This window comes from Gobius niger, assembly GCF_951799975.1.
Source record: "Gobius niger genome assembly, chromosome: 8".
In the NCBI taxonomy this organism is placed as follows: Eukaryota; Metazoa; Chordata; class Actinopteri; order Gobiiformes; family Gobiidae; genus Gobius; species Gobius niger.
Window position 1 is genome coordinate 16,903,612 of NC_136859.1, and position 24,785 is coordinate 16,928,396.

General features: G+C 39.8%; 3 protein-coding genes across 3 annotated transcripts; 1 reads left to right on the forward strand and 2 right to left on the reverse strand.

Moving 5' to 3' along the window:
* Positions 1–6,904: 6,904 nt before the first annotated feature.
* Positions 6,905–10,404, reverse strand: paqr7b (progestin and adipoQ receptor family member VII, b). Its single transcript, XM_079560882.1, has 2 exons — positions 10,217–10,404; positions 6,905–9,251 (listed from the first exon to the last, which is right to left on the reverse strand). The coding sequence occupies exon 2, from the start codon at positions 9,243–9,245 to the stop codon at positions 8,187–8,189; it is 1,059 nt and encodes a 352-aa protein (XP_079417008.1). The 5' UTR covers positions 9,246–9,251; positions 10,217–10,404; the 3' UTR covers positions 6,905–8,186.
* A 2,672-nt stretch (positions 10,405–13,076) lies between these two features.
* Positions 13,077–14,964, reverse strand: stmn1b (stathmin 1b). The gene is made up of 5 exons (XM_079562053.1): positions 14,871–14,964; positions 14,056–14,086; positions 13,718–13,887; positions 13,450–13,641; positions 13,077–13,375 (listed from the first exon to the last, which is right to left on the reverse strand). The coding sequence occupies exons 2-5, from the start codon at positions 14,066–14,068 to the stop codon at positions 13,316–13,318; spliced, it is 435 nt and encodes a 144-aa protein (XP_079418179.1). The 5' UTR covers positions 14,069–14,086; positions 14,871–14,964; the 3' UTR covers positions 13,077–13,315.
* Positions 14,965–15,277: 313 nt separating this feature from the next.
* Positions 15,278–18,550, forward strand: serinc2l (serine incorporator 2, like). Its single transcript, XM_079562026.1, has 10 exons — positions 15,278–15,412; positions 15,872–16,033; positions 16,115–16,302; positions 16,450–16,529; positions 16,633–16,770; positions 16,849–17,018; positions 17,132–17,222; positions 17,363–17,510; positions 17,601–17,810; positions 18,209–18,550. The coding sequence occupies exons 1-10, from the start codon at positions 15,374–15,376 to the stop codon at positions 18,345–18,347; spliced, it is 1,365 nt and encodes a 454-aa protein (XP_079418152.1). The 5' UTR covers positions 15,278–15,373; the 3' UTR covers positions 18,348–18,550.
* Positions 18,551–24,785: the final 6,235 nt, after the last annotated feature.

The following is a 24,785-nucleotide window of genomic DNA, read 5'->3' on the forward strand; positions in this document are numbered from 1 at the left end:
GTCTCTCCTCCCTGTGAGTTTGCGCCTCTTATGGTTCGTCCAAGCTACACCGCTGGCTCCTAAAGTTCCCCTCTTTGTGCTTATCTGGGCAGAGTGCTGCGAACAGCCTCACCCCGTTGTATACAGGCAGGTTAAAGGGCCAACGGTGGGGAATTCATTATCCTTGAGACTTGGGCGAAGACAAGAGACCTTCAGATACGGACGTGCTTCCTGCTCACCTCCAGCTCCCCTATCTCCTGCTGCAGCTCTGTGATGAATAGGAGCGATGTGATTGGGAACGCAGGGAGCATCGCAGCTGAAAAAGATGGAGAGGAGGGACAAAGAGAGCTCTCTTTGGAAGCACACTGAATCTATTAGGCGGCTCACTCAGTTCGGACACTCGATGAAGAAAGTGTAGCGGGCCAACAGGGACGCAGAGCTGGAGATTTGAAATGCACTTTGTAAATGAGTTGCACGATATGTCGTTTTTCCAATTATATTACACAAGACAGTTCGGTTGTGTCGCACGAGTATCACATAGGAAATTATGTATCGCAATTTTACAATTACAGGACAGAGCTACACTGTTAAGTGCTTAGTCTGCCAAACAATAACAATATATAAACATTTATGCATGTTTTACATTCCACATGCCGTACATGTGTTTGGTGACTAAGTTAGAGATAAAATTAAATGTTTCTGACTCTAATGGTGTTAATATCTTTGCTATTGTTCCTTGTTGTTGTTTTGTTTGGGGGTAGGCGCTCATAAGCTTTTGCTTCAGCCTACTTCTTTTGAGCAAAATGTATGCTCAAATAAATAAATAAATAAATAAATATCTGTATTGTAAACTTAACACCAGCTTTGGTGCTGGTTAGTTTCAGGGAGAAAGCTTATTTTACTAAGCCATACGTTTTATGTGTCTTTGCACTGATTTGATTTATAGTAATTTAATTTTTATAAACTTGACATGACCATTTTATTCTAGTTCATTCAGGGTATTGCAGTTTCTTATAACGTTAAACCAAAGTGAATCGTTCGTCCCTGCCCTAATAGTTCCCATTGATTTGAGTGGACTTTCAAGTCGACTCTGGTATTTATTATAGTTTATGTTTGTCTTTTTCCTCTGATGTCCAAACATTTTAAATGTGGTACAAGAAAAAACTCGACAAAGTGCTCCGGAAGTCAAAAACAAATTTAGTTTTTTGGGGGAAGGTGCTCTTTGGTGTTTGGGGAACTAATACTCAAAAGAAAAAGAAAAAAACAAGGCACTTCTCCCACTTCTATTTACATCTAAAAGCCTTTATTGAGCTGAGCTGGGATAATGAATCTTAAAATCTTTAAAAGATATTGCTGGTTTCTTCTGATTTTCAATGTGGATTTGTGGGAACCAACTCTAACATATTTATATTAATTTGTGATTTTTGTTGCCACGTTGCTCAATTAATCACAAACAAATCCGCGCTTTAATGGTTGCAATTTGCAAATCACAAAGCCCTCAATTACACAAAAATATGTATCTTTACAAAACCTGTTCTGTAGTTCAGACCACTGCAGACATATTCTGGAGCACATGATTCTTGTATTATTTTAGCATTTCTTATTTCTGTAGTTATTGCTGAAGATGTGTAATATGCGCACTGTGAACTCAATCTAATCCCAATGCTAAACTTGTCAGAAAAATCACTGTGAGATTGTTTATTTTCACAAAATTGTGCATCCCTGTCTCGACAACCGCTCATCTCCCCATGGCTTTAAACCATCTTCTTTTTCCGGGCTTCAGTCTGGGATAGACTGTACCCAGTGGCTCGGCTTTTGACCTCCAGACGTTACAAATATGATCACCTGAATGATTATTACCTTACTTTATTTTACACCTTGATACATTGTACGTAAATACATTAACTACAGTGGGTATCACTTTATTTTACACTACCTTGATACATTGTACGTAAATAAATTTAGAACAATGTAATGTGCTCTGTAACAATCTGTAATAACTTGTATTAGTACTTTATAGGTACATAATGTAATATGACACGAGACCCCTTAGGGTTAGGGCTTAAGGTTAGGGTTAGAGTTAGGGTCTTATTACATTATGTACCTACAAACACAAACAAGTACATATTATTTCATTGTGTATCTAACCCATAGGTACAACTTATTACACATTGTTACCGAGCCCATTACATTGTACTAAATTTAGTTAGGTACAATGTATCAAGGGTAGTGTAAAATAAAGTGTTACCCTAAAAGGTAACCTGTTTTGTAACCATCTGTAATCATTTGCATTTGTGTTGTACATGCACAATAGAATACTGTGTATTAATATGTAGTACTTTGAAGGTAAATAATGTAATAAGACCCTTGGAGTTAGGTCTTAAAGGGACTAGATGCAAGTTGTCCTTTTTATACTCACTACTGCCACCTCAGGGCTTACGCATAACTGCAATTTCTATATTAAGCTTGCACATGACGGCACTTAGGACCCGAATTAACAACTTTTTGAGTGACAGTGCAGGATTTTAGTTCCAGTTGTGGTGAACAGGTCTGAGTGGTCTCATTCTACATATTAGGACATTGCTGAAACATGTAGGGGGAGGAAAATACATCATTTTTTTCATTTTTAAACTCCGTCTAGTCCCTTTAAGGTTAGGGTAAGAGTTAGGGTCCTATGTCTTATTACTACGATGTACCTCCAAACTACTAATACTTATTATTCCATCATATATGTGCACGTACAAGTTAGGTACAAGTTATTACAGATTGTTACAAAGTGTATTGCCCTGAACGTTTTCTTTAAAATCTTACAAATATCAAATGTTTTTTATTCACCATGACCTTTTGTCTAGACAAGGAAAGTCAAAATGAAAAATCAGAAATTCTTTTTCTTTGTAGATATTCTGAAACACATTTGGCAAAGAAAAAGTTATTTGGTTTTTGATCACTATGGTTTGGATTTCTTTGTCCTTTTCATATTGTGAGATATGAAGGTCTGCTCTGTCACAGTGTTATAGACATTATACAGCCCATTCTGTCTCCCCGCTGAAGGAAGGAAATTAATTTCAAAAGAACAAGACAATATGTGACACTTTCCCTTTTCTATTCAACTGTTTACAATCTGATAACACGTTCCCCACCCTCCATTACATTCCTCATAACACTGCAGTTTCCCCAAAGCTTTTGATTTTATGAAAACATCCCACAATACAAGAATAGGAGCAGCATATCTGGCAGCTGGTATCAAGGTTCGCAGAGGAGAATCAAGGAAGGGCTTGGGTGTCTGTCACCTGGCAAAACGGAGCGACTGCTATTGAATAAGTCTGAACAAAAGCGCTCCCTGTCATTGCCGCCGAACCCTTAATTACAAAAACGACGGGAAATCGAGGTCGCCCCGTATCACCGTGGCAACCTCGATTCACCATATGAAGTTTATGCACTGAGAAAAGGGGTGAGGAGGAAAACTTCTCAGCAACCAGCAGAGAAGGAGACCAATGATTGAGCAGGAAAACTCAAGTATTGGAGTTGATGGGGCCACACTGGTTCTTTTGACAGCGCCGTTTTTTTCAGGCAATTACATGACGCAGAAAAGCATGTTGGAAATAAACTTGGGTAACACACCCGGGGGGCTTTTACCAAAATAATCAGCACGTGCAAAAGTGAATCAGCAGCAGAGTCATTTATGCATTTTTTACTCGCGCAATTCCAAATAGTGAATTAGATGCAACATGCACAAAAATATAGGCCATGGGTCATCAACGTCTGGCCCGGGGCCCAAATCTGGCCCTCCAGCCTAGAACCTCTGGCTCTCAAGATGATTTTGAGAAATATTATTACAAATTTTAGAGCTAAATTACTCCAATAAAATTGGGAAATACAGTCAATTACACCCAATTAGCTCATACATTGTGTACAACACTGCCATTTGTAGAAAGTTATGCTTCACTTTGGTCTAAAATTGGCAGGTTCGGCTCTTGGCTTTACTACAATGAAGACAATCGTCCTTCCACCAAGCAAACTTGCCTACCCCTGATCTCCGCTCTATGCTATTTTCCTGTTTCCTTCTAATTATGCTGCTGATATTTTGGCATTGTCACACTTCACGTACAACCAAAAATAACCTTTGAAATAAAAACATAGTCCTTGGGTTTATTGGTTCTTTTATCAAGAAAATACTGTAAGTATGAATGATATGGTGCAAGTCCAAATATGGACAAAACTAATTAACTTGAGGTTTAAGTGAACAGGGCGTATGATCAAATATGGTGCCTGCCTTTTTCATGCTGTAATTTTACTCATTTCTCTAAGTTCTCCAAAACCAACACATATATCATCACTGAGCACAATTATTCACTAATGAAATGTGTGAGTTTCATGGTTAGTTTTCAAGTTATGTAAAGAAATGTACAATGAATTTAGCCAGACTTGGGTCTTTTTCAGACTTCAGAGAAAACAGGAAGTTGAGAGCGCGACCGGTCTCTGCTGATTGGTCGAATGCCGTAGTGGGATCTGTGATGTCGGGTGATCTCTACTTATTGGCTGAGTGAGGACTACATGCTTCTTTACCTTACTGATGTGCAGCAAGGAGGCCATATGCAAAGTGTGCAGAAATGACCAAAAATTCTCACTTATAAAGGGTTAACATAAAATTGTGTTTACTATGGTTCAGAAAACCATAGTTATTGTTTCTAAAGAGACCAGCAAGCACAGTAACTATAGGAAACAGCAGACAATGTTTGCTACTTGAACCTTTACGTTATTCTCAAGCACATTTCAAGCTAATTTTTTATAAATTGCATCTTCAAGGCCAGAGATGGTAGAATCTCTAATTAGTGTCTCTAAGTCTGTGTGTGTTAACTTGTTTGTGTGGGAAAAGAGAAGATTCACTTGATGAGGTCATTATCTTATATGAATGCTGTGAACAAGTAGTTATAATAATCTGCAAAGCTCCCACACAAACGCACTGTAATTATAGTGTCAATAAAGCAGGGAGGATATACAGTAGAATCCTGACACATACGCACATACATAATGCATAGAAGGAGGTCGTGCCACCCACGGAACCGCCACAGAGTCAACAGCTGCAAAGACATTATTGAATCTTCTCATTATATTATACTTTTCATGGCAATGATTAACTTTGACTCTTGTAAGTTACTTCACATTAAGAGATGCTATAATTCAGCAAACAGATGGTGGAAGTATATTGTGCAATGTAACAACATACAGCCAATGTGTATTATTGTACATGGGAGTCATGGTTACTTTTAAATGTCTCTTCCCCTTGTGGAAACAATTGAGGATCATTCATTCATCTGACGTAGTGTTAAATCATGTTATTCTTCTGAAAGTACATCTTTAAGTTTGTTTTCAAAATCTGCAGCTACATAATTCCCGGCAGCACAAACTGCACATTTCCTCTCCCCCTAAAAGACAGTGTTTAGCTGAAAATCTCTTCAAAAGCAACACTGTGTATATAAAGGAGAAAAAGCATACACCGTGGTAGAATCTACAAAAGGACAATGCTGCCCTCTGGTGGGGACAAAAATGACATCGTCCCATTTAAATGTTTCACAAAGAAATATCAGATGCTAAGCCGTAAAATTTCTGCAACACTTTATTGTCTTAAATACCACTTGACATCAGAACAGTCACATACATATTAGGAGACATTCTGGTCCCTCGCACTCTGCTTCCCAAACAAGGCAAGGGGAGATGGTCACAGACTATGCTTACGTACAATTTATGCTGCAATTCAATGTCACAAAATACATGGTTCACCCAGTTTTGGTCCTCTTACTGATTACTGAGTGAGGCGTGAGCCGAAGGTATTACAAATAAATATCTGCAAACAACATTTAGCCCCTTATTGGGCTTGGGTCAATTTGCTCAATGTCATTCCCACCCAAATGAATCTGAATCTGGGTGTGTAAGCAAAGTCAGTGTCAAAAGCTACAAATATCCAGTGTTTCAGGCAGTGCAATGATGACAGGATTCATATATATTTATAGTCAAGAGTGTAAATACGCAAATGTCAAGTCAGAACTCAAAAAGGTCTCAAGGAACACCAGTCATCGGCTCCATCATTCAGTAGTACCATCACTGAAACAATACAGATTCATTGGCACATAGAACATCGTGATCAACAAATGAGAAAATATAAATAATACCTATAGTGTTAGCATTTGAATCATCACACCAACAAAAAGAAGTGCACCAGTTGAGATGTCATTATAGTTCGGAAACACACAGCAACACTCTTTGTGCTGCTCGATAGCAAATAAATAAATGATAAGAAAGAGGGGAGAAAAGACTAATAGTCCATATACAACGTAAGTAATAAGTGCAAAGCTTACATCAGTTCCCACGGTACATCCACGGCAATACAACATGCGAAGAGGCACATACATTTTCATCAGACAAAAAGAAAGAAGGAAATGCAAAGAGATAAGAACCACTCATTGGGCATCGGTTTTTGACAGTCAAATTACTGTGACCGAATCTCGAAACCAAACGATGCAAATCAAGAGCTTGTGTTTGGGGAGTGAAATGCAAAGCTGAAATTCAAGCCCTTGGGATAAGAAGGATCCAGTGTTTTCGACATTGTGAGAGTGTCTTGCTTTAAAGTGGGGTTGCACATTTCACTCCAGTCTAATAGAAATCGCAATTTAAACTGTTACAATGGTCAAACTGGTCGGGAAGATGTTGTTTGAGTGAATTAAATAGTAAAATTATAACATTGTGAAAGGAGAGCAGGTGGAAATGACTCTTAATTTTCTATGCTCGTTCTGAAATGTCTTAGTTTAGCGGTTCATATTTACGTATTCTCTTTAATGATAATGCTCAAAGAAATATCTACTATAAATGTGCACCGTTTACAGAATCTTGATTGTCAGCAATAAATCGCAAATCTATTCACTTTTTTCCAAAATCATGGAGCCCCACTTTAAAGTCTGAAACCGAGGTGCAATATTTAGTTTTGAAATTATACATTACAAAAAAAAAACTCCCTCTAGCATGTGGCGCAATATTTAGCGCCTGTAAGAAACTGCTTTGAAGATGACAGTGTATGATGTATAAAATGTTAGTCAGAAAGTCATGAACAATCAAAAACAAAATTAAAAAACCCGTCAAATACGAACAGAACTTAATCTTAATGCCTCAATTTAGTTTCAAAATACAAAAAAATACAAGCCAGGTTATCCATGGGTAAACTGTATATTCTAGTTTACTCGTGTGAATTACCAGAGTTGAACGCTAAAATGTGCATAAATGGTCACTTGAAAAGTACAAGACTTCCTTTCTCCTCATCACATAAAAATTCATTCAATAAAATCTTCACTTATTCCATTTGTTTTGGCAGAACACATATTGCATTACAGTCATAGTGAATGAAAACCATGTAAAGATCCCATATTATGCTATTTGTCCACACTTTGATTAACTCGACATTGTTAATTTGAGAAATTGGTCTTCTTTCTGCATGCATCCTTCAAAAGCCCCTGTCAAGAGCATTGGGGGGGAACCATCTCCAAATCCTGAGCTCGGTACACGCTCAGATTCACCAAATTGGGGCATAAACCTTTTGTGAATGTTTTGGGTTGATGAAGGAAACCGAAATACCTAGAGGAAACCCCGAGAACATGCAAACTTCACTAAGAAAGGCCCAGGTGATCCTGGAATCGAACCCAGGACGCTCTTGCTGTAAGGCAAGAGAACAACCACAACCACCGTGTTTTTAGTTGGATGTTGATGATGTTAAAAGAAGATTAAGAGAAGATTTGAACGGAAGAAATCATTGCACTTAATGCTTGGATTAGGTGTCTCTTGCACTCTCCTGACAAGTGGTTAGTGGACTTAAAATGGCTGTCAAGCACTAATAGCAACGTGGCACGGCAAAGTAAATGAGCAAACTGTGACATGTTCACTGCAAAGTGGAAGCTAAAAAGTCTAGTGATGACTTCATGAAATGTGTAAGTATAGAAATGCCCAAAGGTGCATTGTGTTTTCAAGGGTCACAGTAAAACGTTGAAACAGGGTGCATACCTTCAGCAAACAGGAAACACCAAAACACCACTCCTGAAATGGTATTGAGGTGCAAACAACAGTGCCAAACATAATGGTTAAAACTAACACTCAAAAAGTCAGCTGCGTGAGCATGATATGGGACCTTTCAAATACAAGAAATAAATGACATTATAAGAATGTTAGTCCTGTTTATTGCACAGAGACGCCTTGACGCGCTTGCGCACATAAAACACGGTCAGCGCCGAGCAGCAGGTGGTGAAGATAAAGAGCGCCACGGCGTCGTGAGCCAGGTCGCCATGGAGACGCTCGTACAGGGGCCGGCGTTCTGAGAAGTCCATGCGCAGCGCCGCGATCTGCATGAGAGCGCAGGCAGCCATAAGCACGTGGAAAATCTGGTGACCCTGGCCTATAAAGTCACACCTCCCCGTGAACAGACTCTCCGGGTGAGGGAAGGAGAAGAAGTAGGCGCTGACGACGAATAATATGAGGACGTAAAAGTGGTAAGACACTGCAGGGTCGGAGCAGCCTGTCTGATAGCACTTGTAGATCCGATGAACCACTGGGCTTGTATCTAAACAGTAGGCCAAGGAGCAGGGAATCAACTGGAATAGCTTGTTGGCAAACTTAGGCATATCAAGGCTTGCGTACCTGCCATAGCAACAGCCGAAGCACGTTAGCCACGACAGGAAGGCAGCAGTCGGTAAATAAAACCCCCGGACTCTCCTGTGCCACTCCTCCTCAATCACATAGTAGTAGTGAGCCACAGCGCAGCCATATTGGTAAACTGCAACCCCGAAGTAGTCCAAAAAGTAAAAGGTGAAGAAGGACAGCTCGGACTTGGCACTCAGTAGATGAGCAAGTGCACTGAAGGAGAGGGTGACGAAGGCAGTGAGGAGGATGATGAAGAGCGGCTGCGCATGGGGATCCCGTAGGAAGTCAACAGTCTGAGAGATCTCCTGACACTTAACAAGAATGATCAGAGCAGTGAGCAAGTGGGTCCACACGTTGATGCTTTCGTTGTGCCTTTGGAAGAGGGTGAGGAAGTAGTAACGCCAGCTATGGTCCGTCTGCCTGTAGCCGCTGAGGACGTAGCGCTCCCTGAAGACCTCTGGCACGTCGGAGAGCTTGACGGTGCAGGGCAGAGTGGGGAAGGCAGACTCCAGCAGCTGAGGGATCTGACGGAGCTGTTGCACATTGATGAACAGGCGACCAATCTGCTCCATCACCACCGTCGCCATGTTGAACTAGAGCAGAGAGAGGACAAGGTCAGCTTGACAGATCATTGGTCTGCATTTTAACACACATTTACGACTGCGTTGATTATGTCCGACATTCAGATAGGGACTATCTATTTATGTGACCAAGAGGCAAAATTTGAATGCGCTCAGTTTCTAAGACCTCATCTCCATCACCCATGTGTGGTCACCTAAAACCCAGAAACTGTAGCTTGTGTAGCTCATAATGATAATGGGGGACCTGTGCCCTTTGAATATGACAGCCTCTGAATATGACGGCAAACCATGAGCATTAATGTGAGTCTAATGCTGTATATGAGCAGTGACCTGTGTTTGATTAAGTTCAGCAAATTAATATGAAAATGGAAATAAAAAATACAAATAAAATCTTTTAGATACTATTCACCTTGGGCCATCACTATTCTCACACCCACTGAATTTGGATGGCCTCCAGTCAGCAAATTACACTTGAATTTGCATCTGAGATCCGGGTTAGGTCGATCACGTGACGTGACCATATACTGCGTGGCCCGTGGAGCGGTACGCGCTGTGGGCACAGAGAGATTAGGCCGTGCCTGAGTGGGATGCACAGGCCGGAGTTCAGCGAAAGGCGTGGATGGTGAATGGAAGGCGTTACGTAACATAACCCCATCCGCTGTCCACACCCAAGGCTTGAAATCCGTTAAATTATTTAATGGTAAAGAACAATGCTTGACTGTACAGATGACCTGTCTGCTGAAGCGGGCTCTTTCGATGGTCTATGCATGCTAATGTGCACCTTGTATCATGATCAGAGGAGAAGAATCCGAATCCAATAAATTGAACGCGTGTGACCGGGTTGAGCTTCCTCTTGTGCACGCTAGGCTCAGGAAACTAGAATATTCATCCCCCGGTCGTCGCTGCTACTTGACAGGACGCGGGTCCCCGGCTATGGCGCGGTTACACAGTCGGCCCAGCAAATGAGCATCGCCTACCTTTGCGTGGAGCGCTCAATCCAAGCGTTTAGATCCCGTGCACCGACAAGAAATGGTTAAGAACACGGCCAGAAATGGGCATCATTTTGATGTTTTCTGCTACATAGGGCAGAGACGGTCAGGAGGACCGTGCGAAGCGGCTCTTGGAGCGCAGTTGCTGGGGAATATGAACGAGTATTTGACGTACAGTCCATTCACCAATCACAGAGCACAGCGCTCCTCTGTCTGCAGCCTCGCTCAGCTTTTACCAATCACAGCAGATTCTGCTCTCCAGCACGCCCACCTCAGCCAGGAATATATCCTTCCATTGTGACGCTCTGTGAAGGCATGTCTATTACTGACAAACTGTGTCGATAACCTAAACATCGTGTAATAACAGCCCTTTTTCTTATTTATTGACATCCACCCACTAACACAATGTACTTTTAGTTAAACAGACAACACATATTATTCAATTAAATTCAATTTAGTTTAAATAACTTTAATAATTATCCCCTATGGGGTTGTGCCATTCATCCAATAAAAGTGCATTCTTTGTGTCTGCTTACTGCTTACCCATGCTGCTAGATCTTGTATCTGTAATTGATATGCGATGTATTCTAAAACTATTGTTCTGGTCACTATTGCTTCAACCAAATGAGACCAGCAGGTGATTTCTTTTAGCAGGGAACACAAATAGAAGGACAAAGACATGAGTGTAACTTAGTGTACAGTATTTGTTTTTTAAATATAGGCTTGTAGGGCTGAGCTACGGAGGCTCTTGTCATTGTGATACAGAGACAGTTGCACCTCATAAAACTACAGCCCATTTGGTTATCAAATTTACTGGTAGTCAAATAATGTTCATGACTCCTTGAATCTCACTGGACCATGTGTTACTTGCAGGGCCTGATGTCAATTGAGACATGGTTTAATTTATGATGTATTATTTTATTTCTATTTTTTTTGGTTCCTATTTGAGACTTATGGCAATGCAATATAGTGGCTTATTCATTTGAAGCTTTCTATCACACTTGGTTTGTACTGTTATAGTCATATTTCATCATAGTGATTCCTCTAAAGCCAATTGTTTTGTGAAATACTGGACAATCCTCCTCAGCTGCTATAAAACCAAACAGAAAGCACACTGCCCTCTGTCATTTCCATGGTACATGTTGGCTGCTGCATGGGCATAATGGTTCCCTTCAGGCCAAACACTAGAGTGACTGTTCAATGTACTTTATATATGTAGATCTGTAAGCCATTGTACAGCCTCATTTGCATAGAGAGCGTTGTAATGTTGTTTCTTGTTACTCATGCTGAATGATGTTTTAAATAAAATGTTGGTTCAGATAAAGATAACTGAAGATACACAAAGGGCAAGTTCAAACAGCTCACGGAAAAGGTTGTTCAACAGGTTCAGTTATACTGGGGAAAAAAGTATTTGGCCAAAATCCAATAGAAAGTCTATGGGGAACTGACCAAATACTTTTTTTCCCCCATTATAAGTGATGGGGAACTTGTTATTGTGTGCATTGCAAATTGACCGCACACAATAATATACACAAAATATAATGTGAATTTTCATTTGACATGTTCCTATAAACAAATAAAAAATGGTTCATCGGGCATATCCAATCCATCACAACTGTCCAAAAGTGTTCCTGGAACTACGGACATATGAATTATTACGACTGGTCCTCGGCCGCCTCTGCAGGTCTGGCTTCATGGAGACAATTGCATGCATGTTATTGTCCTTCTTTGGGTTTGTCTTTTGTCAGAACAACTTTTTTTTTTTTAACATGGTTGAGTTCTAACTTAGTTTAGGCATGATTCAGTCCAAAGTTGTCCTGGTGACGATCAGTTTTGGAGGTCAGAGCCAAATTGTCCCATAAGGAGGCACATGATGTGAACAACTTGAGAAATCCTCAGTTTAAAGGCTTGGTAATTTCATTAAGTCAAATAATTAAATGTTTGTCAGCCTGCATGGCTTACTTTAATGGATTCACATAACTTGAATACTTGCAGTGACGCAGAAACACTAAGGCGCTCTTAAATGCACAATTTTTATGTTTTTTGTGGGAGGAGGAGGGTGAGAGGGGATGTTTTTTTTAAATCTGTAATGCACTTGATACACATGAAATGGAAAAGCACTTTATAAATAAAGATGGATTGGTTGTTTGATTTTGGATTTTCTTTTATATATTTTTTTACTTGACCACATTTCACTGCTTTATGAGCAGGATGATTATTTTTCAATATTCGTCCTTCACGCGCTTCACTCCACAAAGCGTGAATGAACAATACAGCATAACACAAATCCGTGATCGACTCAATCTTACAAACTGCCACTAGATGTCAGCAGTGACAATTAAAGTTAAACGGAGCACCATAAAATGTGGCGATGACTCAAAAAACTGCCTGTTCCAGCTCGTATACAACCAAAAACAATACTCCATCTTGAGTTGTGTCGGTTCTATAAAGTGTCTTCGTGTTTCTTTGAAAAGCTTAGCGCTACATAAAACCTATGTATTATTATTATCATTAAGTAGTTATTTTCTTTTCATTATGAACATTTAGATTGTAGGTCACATGTTTTCCTTAGATCTTAAACATTATACAATAAGAAGGTGTACATTAAGAATGTAAGTGATGCCGGACCGAAAGGGGTTTAGGCTGAAGTCAAGACTTATACTGCCTAACCCATTTTACAACTGTGACAGTGTTCAAAAATGATACATTATACGTTTTCTCATATACCAAAGATGGTAACACATAAGCACAAAACTAGTATCTTGTAGAAATGTGTTACAAAAAACACGACATGTAGGATTTTCTGCAAAAATTTTAATAGAAAATAGATTGATTGTACAGCATACACAAACTTACTGCACCGTTCATACATTTCAACTAAACTGTTATAAAATGCCACCTACAGGAAGTTCAGCTGGATACAGAACAAACAGCTGCCAATGAAGTCTACTTTGAAAGTATGTCACACAAAATCTAAACAGCAGTAAGAGAATAATCTAACAGAACAAGCCAGGACTGAAAGAGCACCAGTAAACATATGAAAGCTTATCTTTGGAAATGTAGTAAAATGCACCAGATATTAAAGGATTAAATATCCCTTTCCATGTTGGACTCTTTGTTCTTTCTCACCTCTTCCAGCTTCTTATCCTGAGAACATAAAAAAAATGTATTTGTTTACTTTATTCAACGCAACATTTATGGGTTTTGTTGTTTGTTGTTACCTTTTCCTTGAATTTCTCATTCAGAGCTGCCATTTTTGCGCTGCGGTTTTCTTTATTTGCCTCCATCTTTTGGTTGAGCTTTTCTTGTGCCATCTTGCTAAAGTTGCAGCTTTCCTCAATCGCTTTCTGGATGACCTCCTTCTCATGTTCACGCTTCTCAGCCAAATTCTTCAGTACCTCTGCCTGCTGACTCTGAAAATATGTAAACGATAAAATATCTGACAAATAAAAACTCGCAGCATAAATTAATAAAATATAAAAGGATTACTTTGCGTCTCTCTTCAGCAGCCTCAAGTTTTTTCTGGATTTCATCAAGTGATGTTTCTTTTTTTCTCAAAGGTGACATAGGAAAGTCTTTGACATCTGGACTTGTGGGCGAAAGGATCACCTCAAAGGCTTGACCTGAGGCGCGCTTGTTAATGACCTTTACTTGGATATCTGTAAACCCAAAGACAAAAATATTAAAATATCATAATAAAGAAATATAAAAGTCATTTAGACTCTACATGGTAACACATTGTAATAAATTATGTTGGTCTGTTAATCTACTGTTGTAAAAGCTATTAAGCATGTCGTCACAACAACACATATTCAAGAGAAGAATACCTCCAGGGTCCATTTCTGCAGTTTACAATCACTGAAAAAGAACATAAAACAAATGATTAAATCACTGTATGGATCTAATCACATCTTTCAGGCAAAGACACACCGGAAGAAATATCATGGATTTGACTAAGAAAATTAACAGATTTGTGAGGAGTTAAGACTTACATAACTACAGTGCACGTGCCTCATCTGCTGTATAATGTGGCGCAAAATTGAAGCTACTTTAATAGTTCCAACGTGACATAACATGCCAAACACAACAGGCTCTCCACTCCCCTCACTGGGGCCTCAACTACCACAACTGTGTTAGAGATACATGAAAATGGGGTGTACTCTTAAACCTGTACTATGCACACAGATTGTGCAGCACAGAGAAAACAAGATATTATAATAGGAGTTTGTAAACAAATACTAAATACATTTTGAAAAGTAAATTGTAATTGCAGTTAAAAACTTCAGATCTTTGATAAAACGAAACGTAAGAAAGTGTAATTCTGTAGGAATATAGAAGGATTGTTGATCCATGTTTCTCAAAGACATGCAAGTTACATAACCTTTTACTAGAAACACGTGTTAACCTGTTTACAAAATATTAGTCCTCTGCGATCACCATATAATGGCAATGCTTTTTGTTAACAAACATATACGATTCTTCAGTGCTTTTATAAACTAATGTTGTATATTTTGCCAGTAACGGTCATTCTGAGTCACTTCAGTGCTTCAAGATGTCAAATCAATCGACTTAATCGAATTCAGACCTCCTTTAATTTGCCTAAAAGCCCGTTGTTAATTTTAATCCAAAGCATTGTTCTCACCGTCAAGTGCCTTGAGAGACTTGAGTCTTTTCTTCTCTTTTCAGAGTCAGACCGCCAACAGCCAACACAAACCTGAAGCTTCGCGCACAAAGCACCGACAAAAAAACAGCGTACGTCTGACGTCAGAGGAGACGTGCGACGCCACTGGACGAGATCAACCAATCACCGCACACGCTGAACTTTAGAGCGCGAGATGTCCAGCTTCTTTTTCCTACAAAAAAAAAAAGCCAAAAGTCACGATTTAAGACACTTCTACATAACCTACAGAGACATTACTGTAAGATGCACGCGCCTACTTCACGATTACTTAGGAAATGATGTTTATAGTGGATTTTTGATATTTTTTGATGACTGTTTTATACTGAAAGGATGGCTGCGGAATTGTGCCTTTTCTTTTAAAAGTCCAGTGCACAACTTCCGTGTGTCACTTGTTTGCCTGTGTTTGTGTTGGGAACACGGAACAAGGCTGGATATCGTCCTGGTCCTAACTTTCATCTATAACCATGGGCGCTTGTATGGCTTTATGCTCTTTAGCGAGCTGTGTGAGTACATTAATCCACTATAGACACGTTTTCTATTTTCTGTTATATTGCTAACTGCTGATCCGTTAGCCGTAGCTAGCTATAACATTAACAATAACAATATTTATAACCGGTTTCTTACTCCATACCCATCTGAGAAGTGTGTTGTATGCATATTGTTGCTAATTTCATGTGATTATAAAGCAATTAGATGCCGTATGTCACGAACAAACTTACAGCAATAACTACAGAAGTTATTACTTGGTAATACAGGAGTCATAACATCCTCATCGTTTGTAATCGGCTAAATACAGAAATGTGTCGTCATTAGGCAGTCATCTTGGCTTTGTGAACTGATGAAAACCAATACTTTTAGCTACAGGCAGCTGACCTATATATTGCTGTAGTGGTACATTCAATTACATATCAGGTAATAACTCTGAACACTGGTCATAACTATAATATTTTGTTTCTTGATAGGCCTCCTGTTTGTGTGGCTCAGCTCCATGTCTCCTCTGTGGGTGCTGTCCATCCTCCAACAACTCCACCATTACACGGCTGGTGTTCTCTTTTTTCCTGCTGCTGGGAACAATGGTGTCTGTCATAATGATCCTTCCGGGAATGGAGACCCAACTTCGTAAAGTGAGATCTTTTTTAATTTGGTTAAGATTAAGAATTTGAATGTTTCAACATGTATTCTTCACTAATGTATTTTCTGTCTAGATCCCTGGATTTTGTGAAGGAGGGGCAAGTATACCAGGCCTCGAAAACCAAGTCAACTGTGATGTCATTGTTGGTTACAAGTCGGTCTACCGCATGTGCTTTGCTATGACCTGCTTTTTCTTCCTGTTCTCTGCCATTATGATCCGTGTTCGCACCAGTAGAGACCCTCGTGCAGCTCTTCAGAATGGGTAATGTTTTTTTTTTTTATTATAAACTTTTGAACATAATAGATAATGAGTTTCGATTTACAAACAGTTTAAACAGTATATATTATATTAACAGTTAGTATTTTTGTCAGCCATTAGAATTGGGATCTAATGGTTATTTCATTTCAGGTTCTGGTTCTTTAAGTTCCTCATTCTTGCCGGAATCACCGTGGGAGCATTTTTTATCCCTGATGGAACTTTTAACACTGGTACGAATGAATATGTTGTATTTTTGCCTAAAGTTAATGCCGTACTAAACTACCAGCAACATAAAGTTAAGGAACTTATCTCGCCTTCACTGTTTGTTTCCAGTTTGGTTTTACTTTGGAGCAGTTGGATCATTCATCTTCATCCTGATTCAACTGATTCTTCTCATTGACTTTGCCCATTCTTGGAATAAAATTTGGGTTGAAAATGCAGAAGAGGGTGACAACAAAGGATGGTTTGCCGGTAAAACACCTGACGAATCTTGTGCTTTGCATTTACGAGAGTATTTTTGCATAATACTTTTTCATGTATCATTTACAGCCTTGCTGGTTTTCACCGTCCTTTTCTTTGCCTTGGCTGTCACTGCTGTGGTGCTCTTCTATGTTTACTACACTCAGCCCGACGACTGCACTGAGCACAAGGTCTTCATCAGCCTCAACCTTATCTTCTGTGTCATCGTTTCTGTTGTGTCCATCCTGCCGAAGGTTCAGGTACAGTAATTACGTTTGTGTTTCTAGAAAACACTTGAAAGAGAACCTTGATTTATTTTCACCTCACAAATAGTTTACACATACTAAAAAACAAATGTTTATGTTTGTTGCAGGAAGCCCAGCCTCACTCTGGTTTGCTTCAGGCTTCAATCATCTCCCTTTACACCATGTATGTCACCTGGTCTGCAATGACCAACAACCCAAGTGAGTTTTTCTTTGTCATTCTGATCATTTGTAGCTTCTTTAAATACTTATTGTAAAAGGACTAGAAAGTTGCCAATACCAACTGCTTTATTGTAGCAAACAGCTTTCATAATTCTGCATTTGTTTATTTACATTTTTAGATCGAAAGTGCAACCCCAGCCTTTTGAGTTTTATGTCAAACGTCAGCACCACAGAGCCATCTGGTGAAGATCCTGGACATGTCCAGTGGTGGGATGCCCAGGGCATTATAGGTTTAATCATTTTCCTTTTCTGCACTCTCTACGCAAGGTAAACACATTTCTTGCAACATACAATTTCCTGTCCTTTAGTTTTTCATCAGAAATATTTAACCAGAAACATGATTTCCTTCTCCCCCAGCATCCGCTCTTCCAGTAATACCCAAGTAAACAAACTCATGCAGACAGAGGAGACTGGGGGCTCGGGGGGTGAGGGTGTGGTTGGAGAAGATGGTGCACTCAGAGCGGTGGACAATGAAGAAGACGGTGTCACTTACAGCTACAGCTTTTTCCACTTTCACCTGTGCCTGGCCTCTCTGTACATCATGATGACCCTCACCAACTGGTACCAGTGAGTACAACTCACCAAGTTTCCAACCATTTCATTAATTACATTTTAGCTTATTCTGAAAACACTGAATGTATTTGTGAAATGATTATAATAAAGAGTAAACGGATAGATTAATGATCATTTTGACTGTTGGGCAGATTGGATAAGACCTTGTTTAATTGAGTTGTATTTAAAAGTTGTAAATTTCACCTTGAAAATACTTCTTCAATCAACACAACACATTAGCAAAGGTTATAAAAAAAAAAAAAAAAAAAAAAACCTCAGGTGTGTTTGTGGTAATAATGAATATTACCACAAGGGGGCGGTCCACTCCCTCTTTCAAAACCTTGTACCTCTTCAGCCATTCAACACCTTTCACCGAAAGCCATGTCATCATTTGCCTTCATATCTTTCCTTAGGCCTGCCACCACCACCCAGGCCATGAAGAGCAGTATGCCAGCGGTGTGGGTGAAGATAAGCTCCAGTTGGCTGGGCCTAGGACTCTACCTTTGGACCCTCATCGCCCCCCTCATTTTTCCTGACCGAGATTTCAACTGAGGTGATTGCTCTATTTAATGCACATCACAAAATGAAGGATTCTGGTGAATGTGATTGAGGAGAAATACATTTCATTATTATTATTCTTATCTTCATTAGTATCAGCACAATCAACTGCTATTGTTTCTTCCCATATGCAGTATCAATGTTAGATTTTTGTGCTGTTGAGTGACTGTGTTTTCCTATACCTTTAGTTTTCAGGAGCTCGTATTGGTTTGTTTCTTGCCAGTGTAAGGTTAATACTGTCTTGTCTTTGCGTCATTAAAATCGAATGTGTCTGGGAATTATTTACATGGTACCACCAAAGTGGGCAATAAGACAATTCTGATTGGTCAAGTCTGGAATTCCCTAAACTGCTATTTATGTACGAGCCATGGTGGAGGCACCCTTTTCCAGTGCCCCAGAGATACGCATGTGTGGGAGTAAGATAAGACCCGCCCAAGTGGAGTTTCATCTTTTGCTGCAAATCCATGTCACCTTAAGGAAGTATCAGCTTCAGACCCACAGCCAAATCTTACTTACAGCATAATATCCTATGTATAGCTTATCTTTATACAGGACCAGCCGTAGAAAACCAGATAGACAGTGCCACGTGTATTGGTATTTTTTCCCACACTACTAATTATTATCTCAAAAGGGAAAACATTTCAAATTGCTGGTCAAGTGCGAAATATGTATTGATTGAATTGTATTATACTGTATTATAGTTACCTCTTGTTCATTTTCACATTTTTATTATTTATCAGTATATGCTGTCCGGAAAACATTTCATATCCATGTAATTTTCAGTCCTGTGACTGTATTTTAGCGCGGTACATTTAATTCCTGCCAACATTATTTTTTTGTAACACTAAATGAAGTGCCTTTTCCTGTGCTGCACTGTTGTTTTATTTGAAGTCACAATGTTTGGTAATTGCCTTACGTGCTGTTGTATATCAGCTGGAAAAATGTGCATGTTACCAGATGAAATCATCTTTTAAATAACATAGGCAAATCTTTTAGATAGTAATAATTAAAAAATGATGCAAATGTCAGTGTTTTAGTGTTGTTGTATCTGATTCTTGATTAATATTGAAATTTGCACACTGGATGATGTTGTTTTTGTCCTGGACTCAAGATGTGTTAGTTTGATAGTTTTATAACATGTAGGTCATGAGGTACCACAATAGGGTACAATAAGCTGATAAGACATTCGCTGACACTGGGCCCACCATCAAGCGTGGGCAGGTCCATATACTCGCAAATGTTTGTTGACTCACAGGCCCCGTAGGTCATTTTTGTTGTTTACAAATGATTAGGGTGTAAGTGCGCTCATGTTAATTTTGTATTTGTGTGGTCCATATTCATTCCAAACTTCCTTAAGCATCTATATCCCAATTCTTCACAGGGAGGAGTTTTTACGCTCAAAAAGCTATATGATCATTGCAATGTAAGCCAGGGGTTCCCAAGCATTTGTGGCTGAGACCTAAAAAATTGCCACACCGAGAACCTGGGACCCCTACAGTAAAAGCTGTTTACTGTTACACTACTTTAGGGTATATTTAAAATATTTAAATATTTAAAATCAAGTTTACAATATGTATTTACACAATTAATGTAGATTTTTTTTTCTACCATCAGAAGAAAAACCTATAAACGAAGAAAAAACAATGGTGCTCGGGAGGATAGATGAAAAATAGGCTGGAGTCTGGATGTCTTTTGCAGGAGAAGTTTATTTACAATCAGATTCGATCAATCGAGACATTGCGCTCGTCTAGCCATTAAAGTCTGCCTATGCTTCCACATGAAGAGGGATACTGTAAATACCCTCTGTTGAGCATCATACTGCTATGCAAGCAAAACATTCAGTGCCTGTGAGCCACAGTTACTATGCGAATATACGACAGAGATGGTACAACTGTACAGCATGACCCAAAATGACAGATCACTTTTATTCAGAAGGGTCATTAATCAGAGGAGTCCAAAAACCAGAGGCAAACCCATTGTACATTTAATGTACAATAGGTATATTCACTGTCTTATTCTGATCTTTTCATTGCTCAAACTCCCTGCACTTTAAATAATTTTATTGGTCAATTTTATAGCTTTTTTTCCTTTTGTGTGAATAGAATACTTGTTTTTCATACGTATAGGCCTTTATATGTTATTTTAAGTTCTTTGTGTGTGCAGGTTTTCAAAGTCATCAACTAGACAGGGTTGTTTCAGTTGAGGATGTTCTGAAGAGCTTCTCACTCATCTGATCATCCTCTGGAAATCACTTCAAACTGTGAAACATGAAATGCCAACGTGTCCAAGAATGTTTAGAAAAACATCATGCAAAACATGTCTGTCATGGTTCTCCAAACTTGTTTTCACCTTCTCCACTAACAACGCTGTAATATAAAACTACCAAAGGGCAGTTTTGACCTGAACACATGGGCACAACCTTTGCTATGTGACTTACTCGCAGCTGGCACACACAGCCTGTTGGTTTTGGCGGAGCAGTCCCTCAGTCCAGTTAGCTGTGGCTGGGACTATTCAGGACACACTGTCTTCTGTCAGCTTCCACCGCCCACAACACCACCACCCCCGCTCAGCCCATTGCTGTCAACACTTACCTGGTAAATTATAGTCAACACACCTAATTACATTGGCCTGTGGAGAACATCCAAGGTGATCTATAGCTGTGTGTCGAAAGTTGGTTCAATCTTCAAAAATGTGTTTATTTCTGGCTCCAAGTTATAAGACATTTCTTCATTTTTTTGGGTGATTGGTGAATTGCAACGCTTCTCTTGTAAGTCAGTGGTCCACTTTTGCAGTCTCTGGCAAGACAGGAAGACACTCAGACCTCTGCAGTGATGAGAGCCAAATGCAATTTTACCAAAGAAAACCCCAGTAAAACATGTTTCTTAGGAGTGGATCTTTCTATTTGTTAGTTATTGCATGTGTTGGTGCCATCTGAAATCATAAAACCCAATGAACAAATCCAGCCACACTCTAGTCCTTAGTCACTGCTTGGCTGCTATACTGAAATAAAATGAGGTAAAAATTAAAATACTAAACTCTTGGTTTGGCATAAGATGGAGTTGTCTTTATCTGATGCTACCGTGCCGCCAAAGCAAGGATGACAGAGTGTTTTGTGAGTCTGAAGTGTAATGAATAAAAATTAGCCGTTACAGCATGTAACAGCATGTAGTAACCATGGTTCTCTGAGTGAAGATACTATCTGGATTATGTAACTTGGAGGAGAGAAATGTGGCTACAATCCAGTGTGGTATTTACATGTGTGAGTTGCATGGTGTCCTGACCAAACAAATAAAATAGCTGTGTTTATGTGCAGAAGCTTTGTTAACATTGGAAGAGACATTGGGAACACTATATTTTTGTAAATTACATTTGCAAAGCATTTTTATATTTAATAATATTATATTTAATCCTGCTGTGTGGAAAATAGGCGGTGTGTGAATGAATAATCATTTACTTTATATGATATTATAAATGCATCCCTTTTACCTCACTTTTCATGCCCAGTTTATGCTCAGTTAAGCATCTCTGGATTTGCATTTAGAAACTGACTCAAGACATTTTAGGATTTGCGTAGACCTAGTTTTACTTCCCTAATTAGCTCAACTAATATCTTAATTCAGTTTTTTTTTTATTTGTTATTTGTCTAACAAGTAACTTAGTCACCACAGAATCAACATGTTGTTACACACCCCTGTGTAACTCTTTGACAAAAGGATGGATTGATAGATGATGTAATCAGGCTTTAAGTGAGGAATCCGGACTCGTTAAATGATGTGCTACATGCAGGGGAGCTAATTGACTCCTGCTGGTTTTCTGCATCTGCTCTTGCAACATTTACTCAACGTTAAATACTAATTAGTAGCATTTTATGATGGAAGACCTGTTGCGGAATGACTTGGACTCAGCTTAAATGCACAATAAAATGATAGATGAAACTATATAGGCTAAAGAGTAAAACAGAGACTTTGAGCATGCAACGTATTATGGCAAAGTACTCACTATACATAGAGCCTATATTGATTGATTTGCACTGTTCCTCGACTGCAGTATGTTGCAGTTGCCTCTGAGCTGCAATACAAAGTCTGCAAGTCTGACAGTGTGAGTGCTGGCTCAGCTATGCGCATGCTCTGCTATACTCAGAGGAGCAGCTAATGCAGTTATATAACAGGCAGAGCAGCCGGCGTCTGCTGTGAGCCAAATGCCAGGCTAGTCTGCTTACATAAGTGTGTCAGAGTCATATAGTAAGACTGGGAGCGCTCACACCATCCTCGTCCCCTCCTAAAAAGTGTCTCCGTCTGGTACTTCCTCCCTCTGTCTTTCACTGCTGCTCTTTCCCTGGCACTCGCTCTCCTCACTTCTCAACATCAAGAACAAAGCTCGCGGATGTGCCGACAACTCTGAAAATATCACACACAAAAGAAGACAGTGTGCAGTCATTTAGAGCGCACAAACTGAAGGTGTTCCTGCAGTAACAAGCTGTGGTGGATGCCTTGAGAAATACTTGCCACTGACTGTTCTTCTCTACCTGTGCGTGTCATAGTGATGTGGGCTGAGCAGGTGAGTAGATTAGATGTGCTGCCACTCATGGGCAGGCGCCTGTCAGCCCTGATGTCCACTGGCCTTTGGAAAAGTCTGATCTGGTGAGGACAAAAGAGGCAGCAGCGCTTCACTGACCTTTACTGTATCTGACACATGAAGGGCCACCAAATATGTGCACAGGGGGTCTCAGCATCGAAACTCCCGCATGACTCAGTGATGGGATTGACCATCCTGGAGTCTTTCTTTTTGTATGGTTATAAGAAAGACTTGACACCTCAGATTTAGTTTTGGAGTTTGAGCCATTCAACTACTTATCTATAAATGGGGGAAAAAGTTTGTTAGAAATGTTTAAGCTCTTGACCCCCACCTGAACCAAGCTTATTTTGTCCAGTTTAGCATTACCCAAAACTATAAGCTCCTTGAAAAAAATGGTCAAATAGCAATGAAAACTAGGCTGAAAACGCAACTAAAACGTGCCGGAAAAGCAACAATAACACAATAAAAAAGCAACAAAAGAGCGAGAAAAAAACAACGAAAACACAACAAAAAACAACAAAATTGCTTCAAAAATGTGACAAAAACTCCTAGCTTTCAAATGAGACGTTATTCTGCCCTATAGGCTGTAAGCTCCAGTTGAGAAGCTTTAAGATTTGGTCAAAGGAGGTGACAGTGGCGCAGTTGGTGGGGCGGGTCGTCTCATCATCGGAAGGTCGGGGATTCGAATCCCAGCATTATAATAACTACACATTATTTAGCCTTTATAAATGATGAGTCAACAGTTAATTAATAATGAATGATGCATTAGTTAACACATTACTAACTACTTAACAAAGGAATAAAGTGAAAAACGATTCATTATGAGTTAGGCATTTAATGTAGTAGTATTTAAGTAGTTATTAAAGGAGCCGGCCACCGTTTTTACATACTGAGATATGTTCTTACCTGAGGTTAGATGAGTTGATGTGTCCCTGACTGGTCTTTGTGTGTGCCCACAGTCACACAAAACAACCAAATATGTTGTTAGCATTTGGCCTCTCCCAATGTATTCCTATAGCTCCAAACGGGCACTCTTCCACGGGCACAAAGACCAGACAGGTACGTATCAACTTGTCTAAGCTCAGGTAAGAACATATCTCAGTATAGAAAAACGGTGGCCTGTTCCTTTAAGCGTTTAAGTAGTAGTAGTAGTGTTCATGATGAATTAAGTGTTAACTCATCATTTATTAAGGCTAAATAAGGTGTGGTTATTATAAACACAGCTGCCCTGGGGTAGACTGACGGAAGCGAGGCAACCAGTCTGCGCCATCGGCCCCTCCGACCACCACCAACCACTCACTCACTACATTCGCCAGGCTTCCTTGTGTTACCAAACGGCCCTTCCCTTCCCTGCTTAGCTTCCAAGGTCTGACGGGATCGGGCATCGTAAAGGTGGGATGGTTGTGTCCTTGGGCAAGACACCTCACCCAGCTTGTCTGTGTGAATGGGTGATTGGTTCCTTGCGGGGCCTAATGAAGCACTATATGAGTTGAGACCATTTGTCATTTAGTCTACCCTGGTTGTAAGAAAGACTTTACACCTCAGATTTAGTTTTGGAGCTCGAGCCTTTCAAATATTTATCTATAAATGAACTGTCATTTATTGTAGTAGGCCTCCTAAACTATCCACAGATTGGCTAACCTTTCGTACACAAGAGAAGTGCAGCGCGTCGATACTTTGGCATTTCCTCAGTCACATGCTGTAGTTGCCCCTGGAATAGCCCTGTAAATTAGCATTAATAGCATTAACCAGGAACTGACTCCTCCACCAATGTCTCCCTCCTCTGATCAATGATTATGCATGAGCGGCGCGTTCCTATTGGCCCTCGCCGCGTCAGGGGGCGGGGCCAGCGGGGTC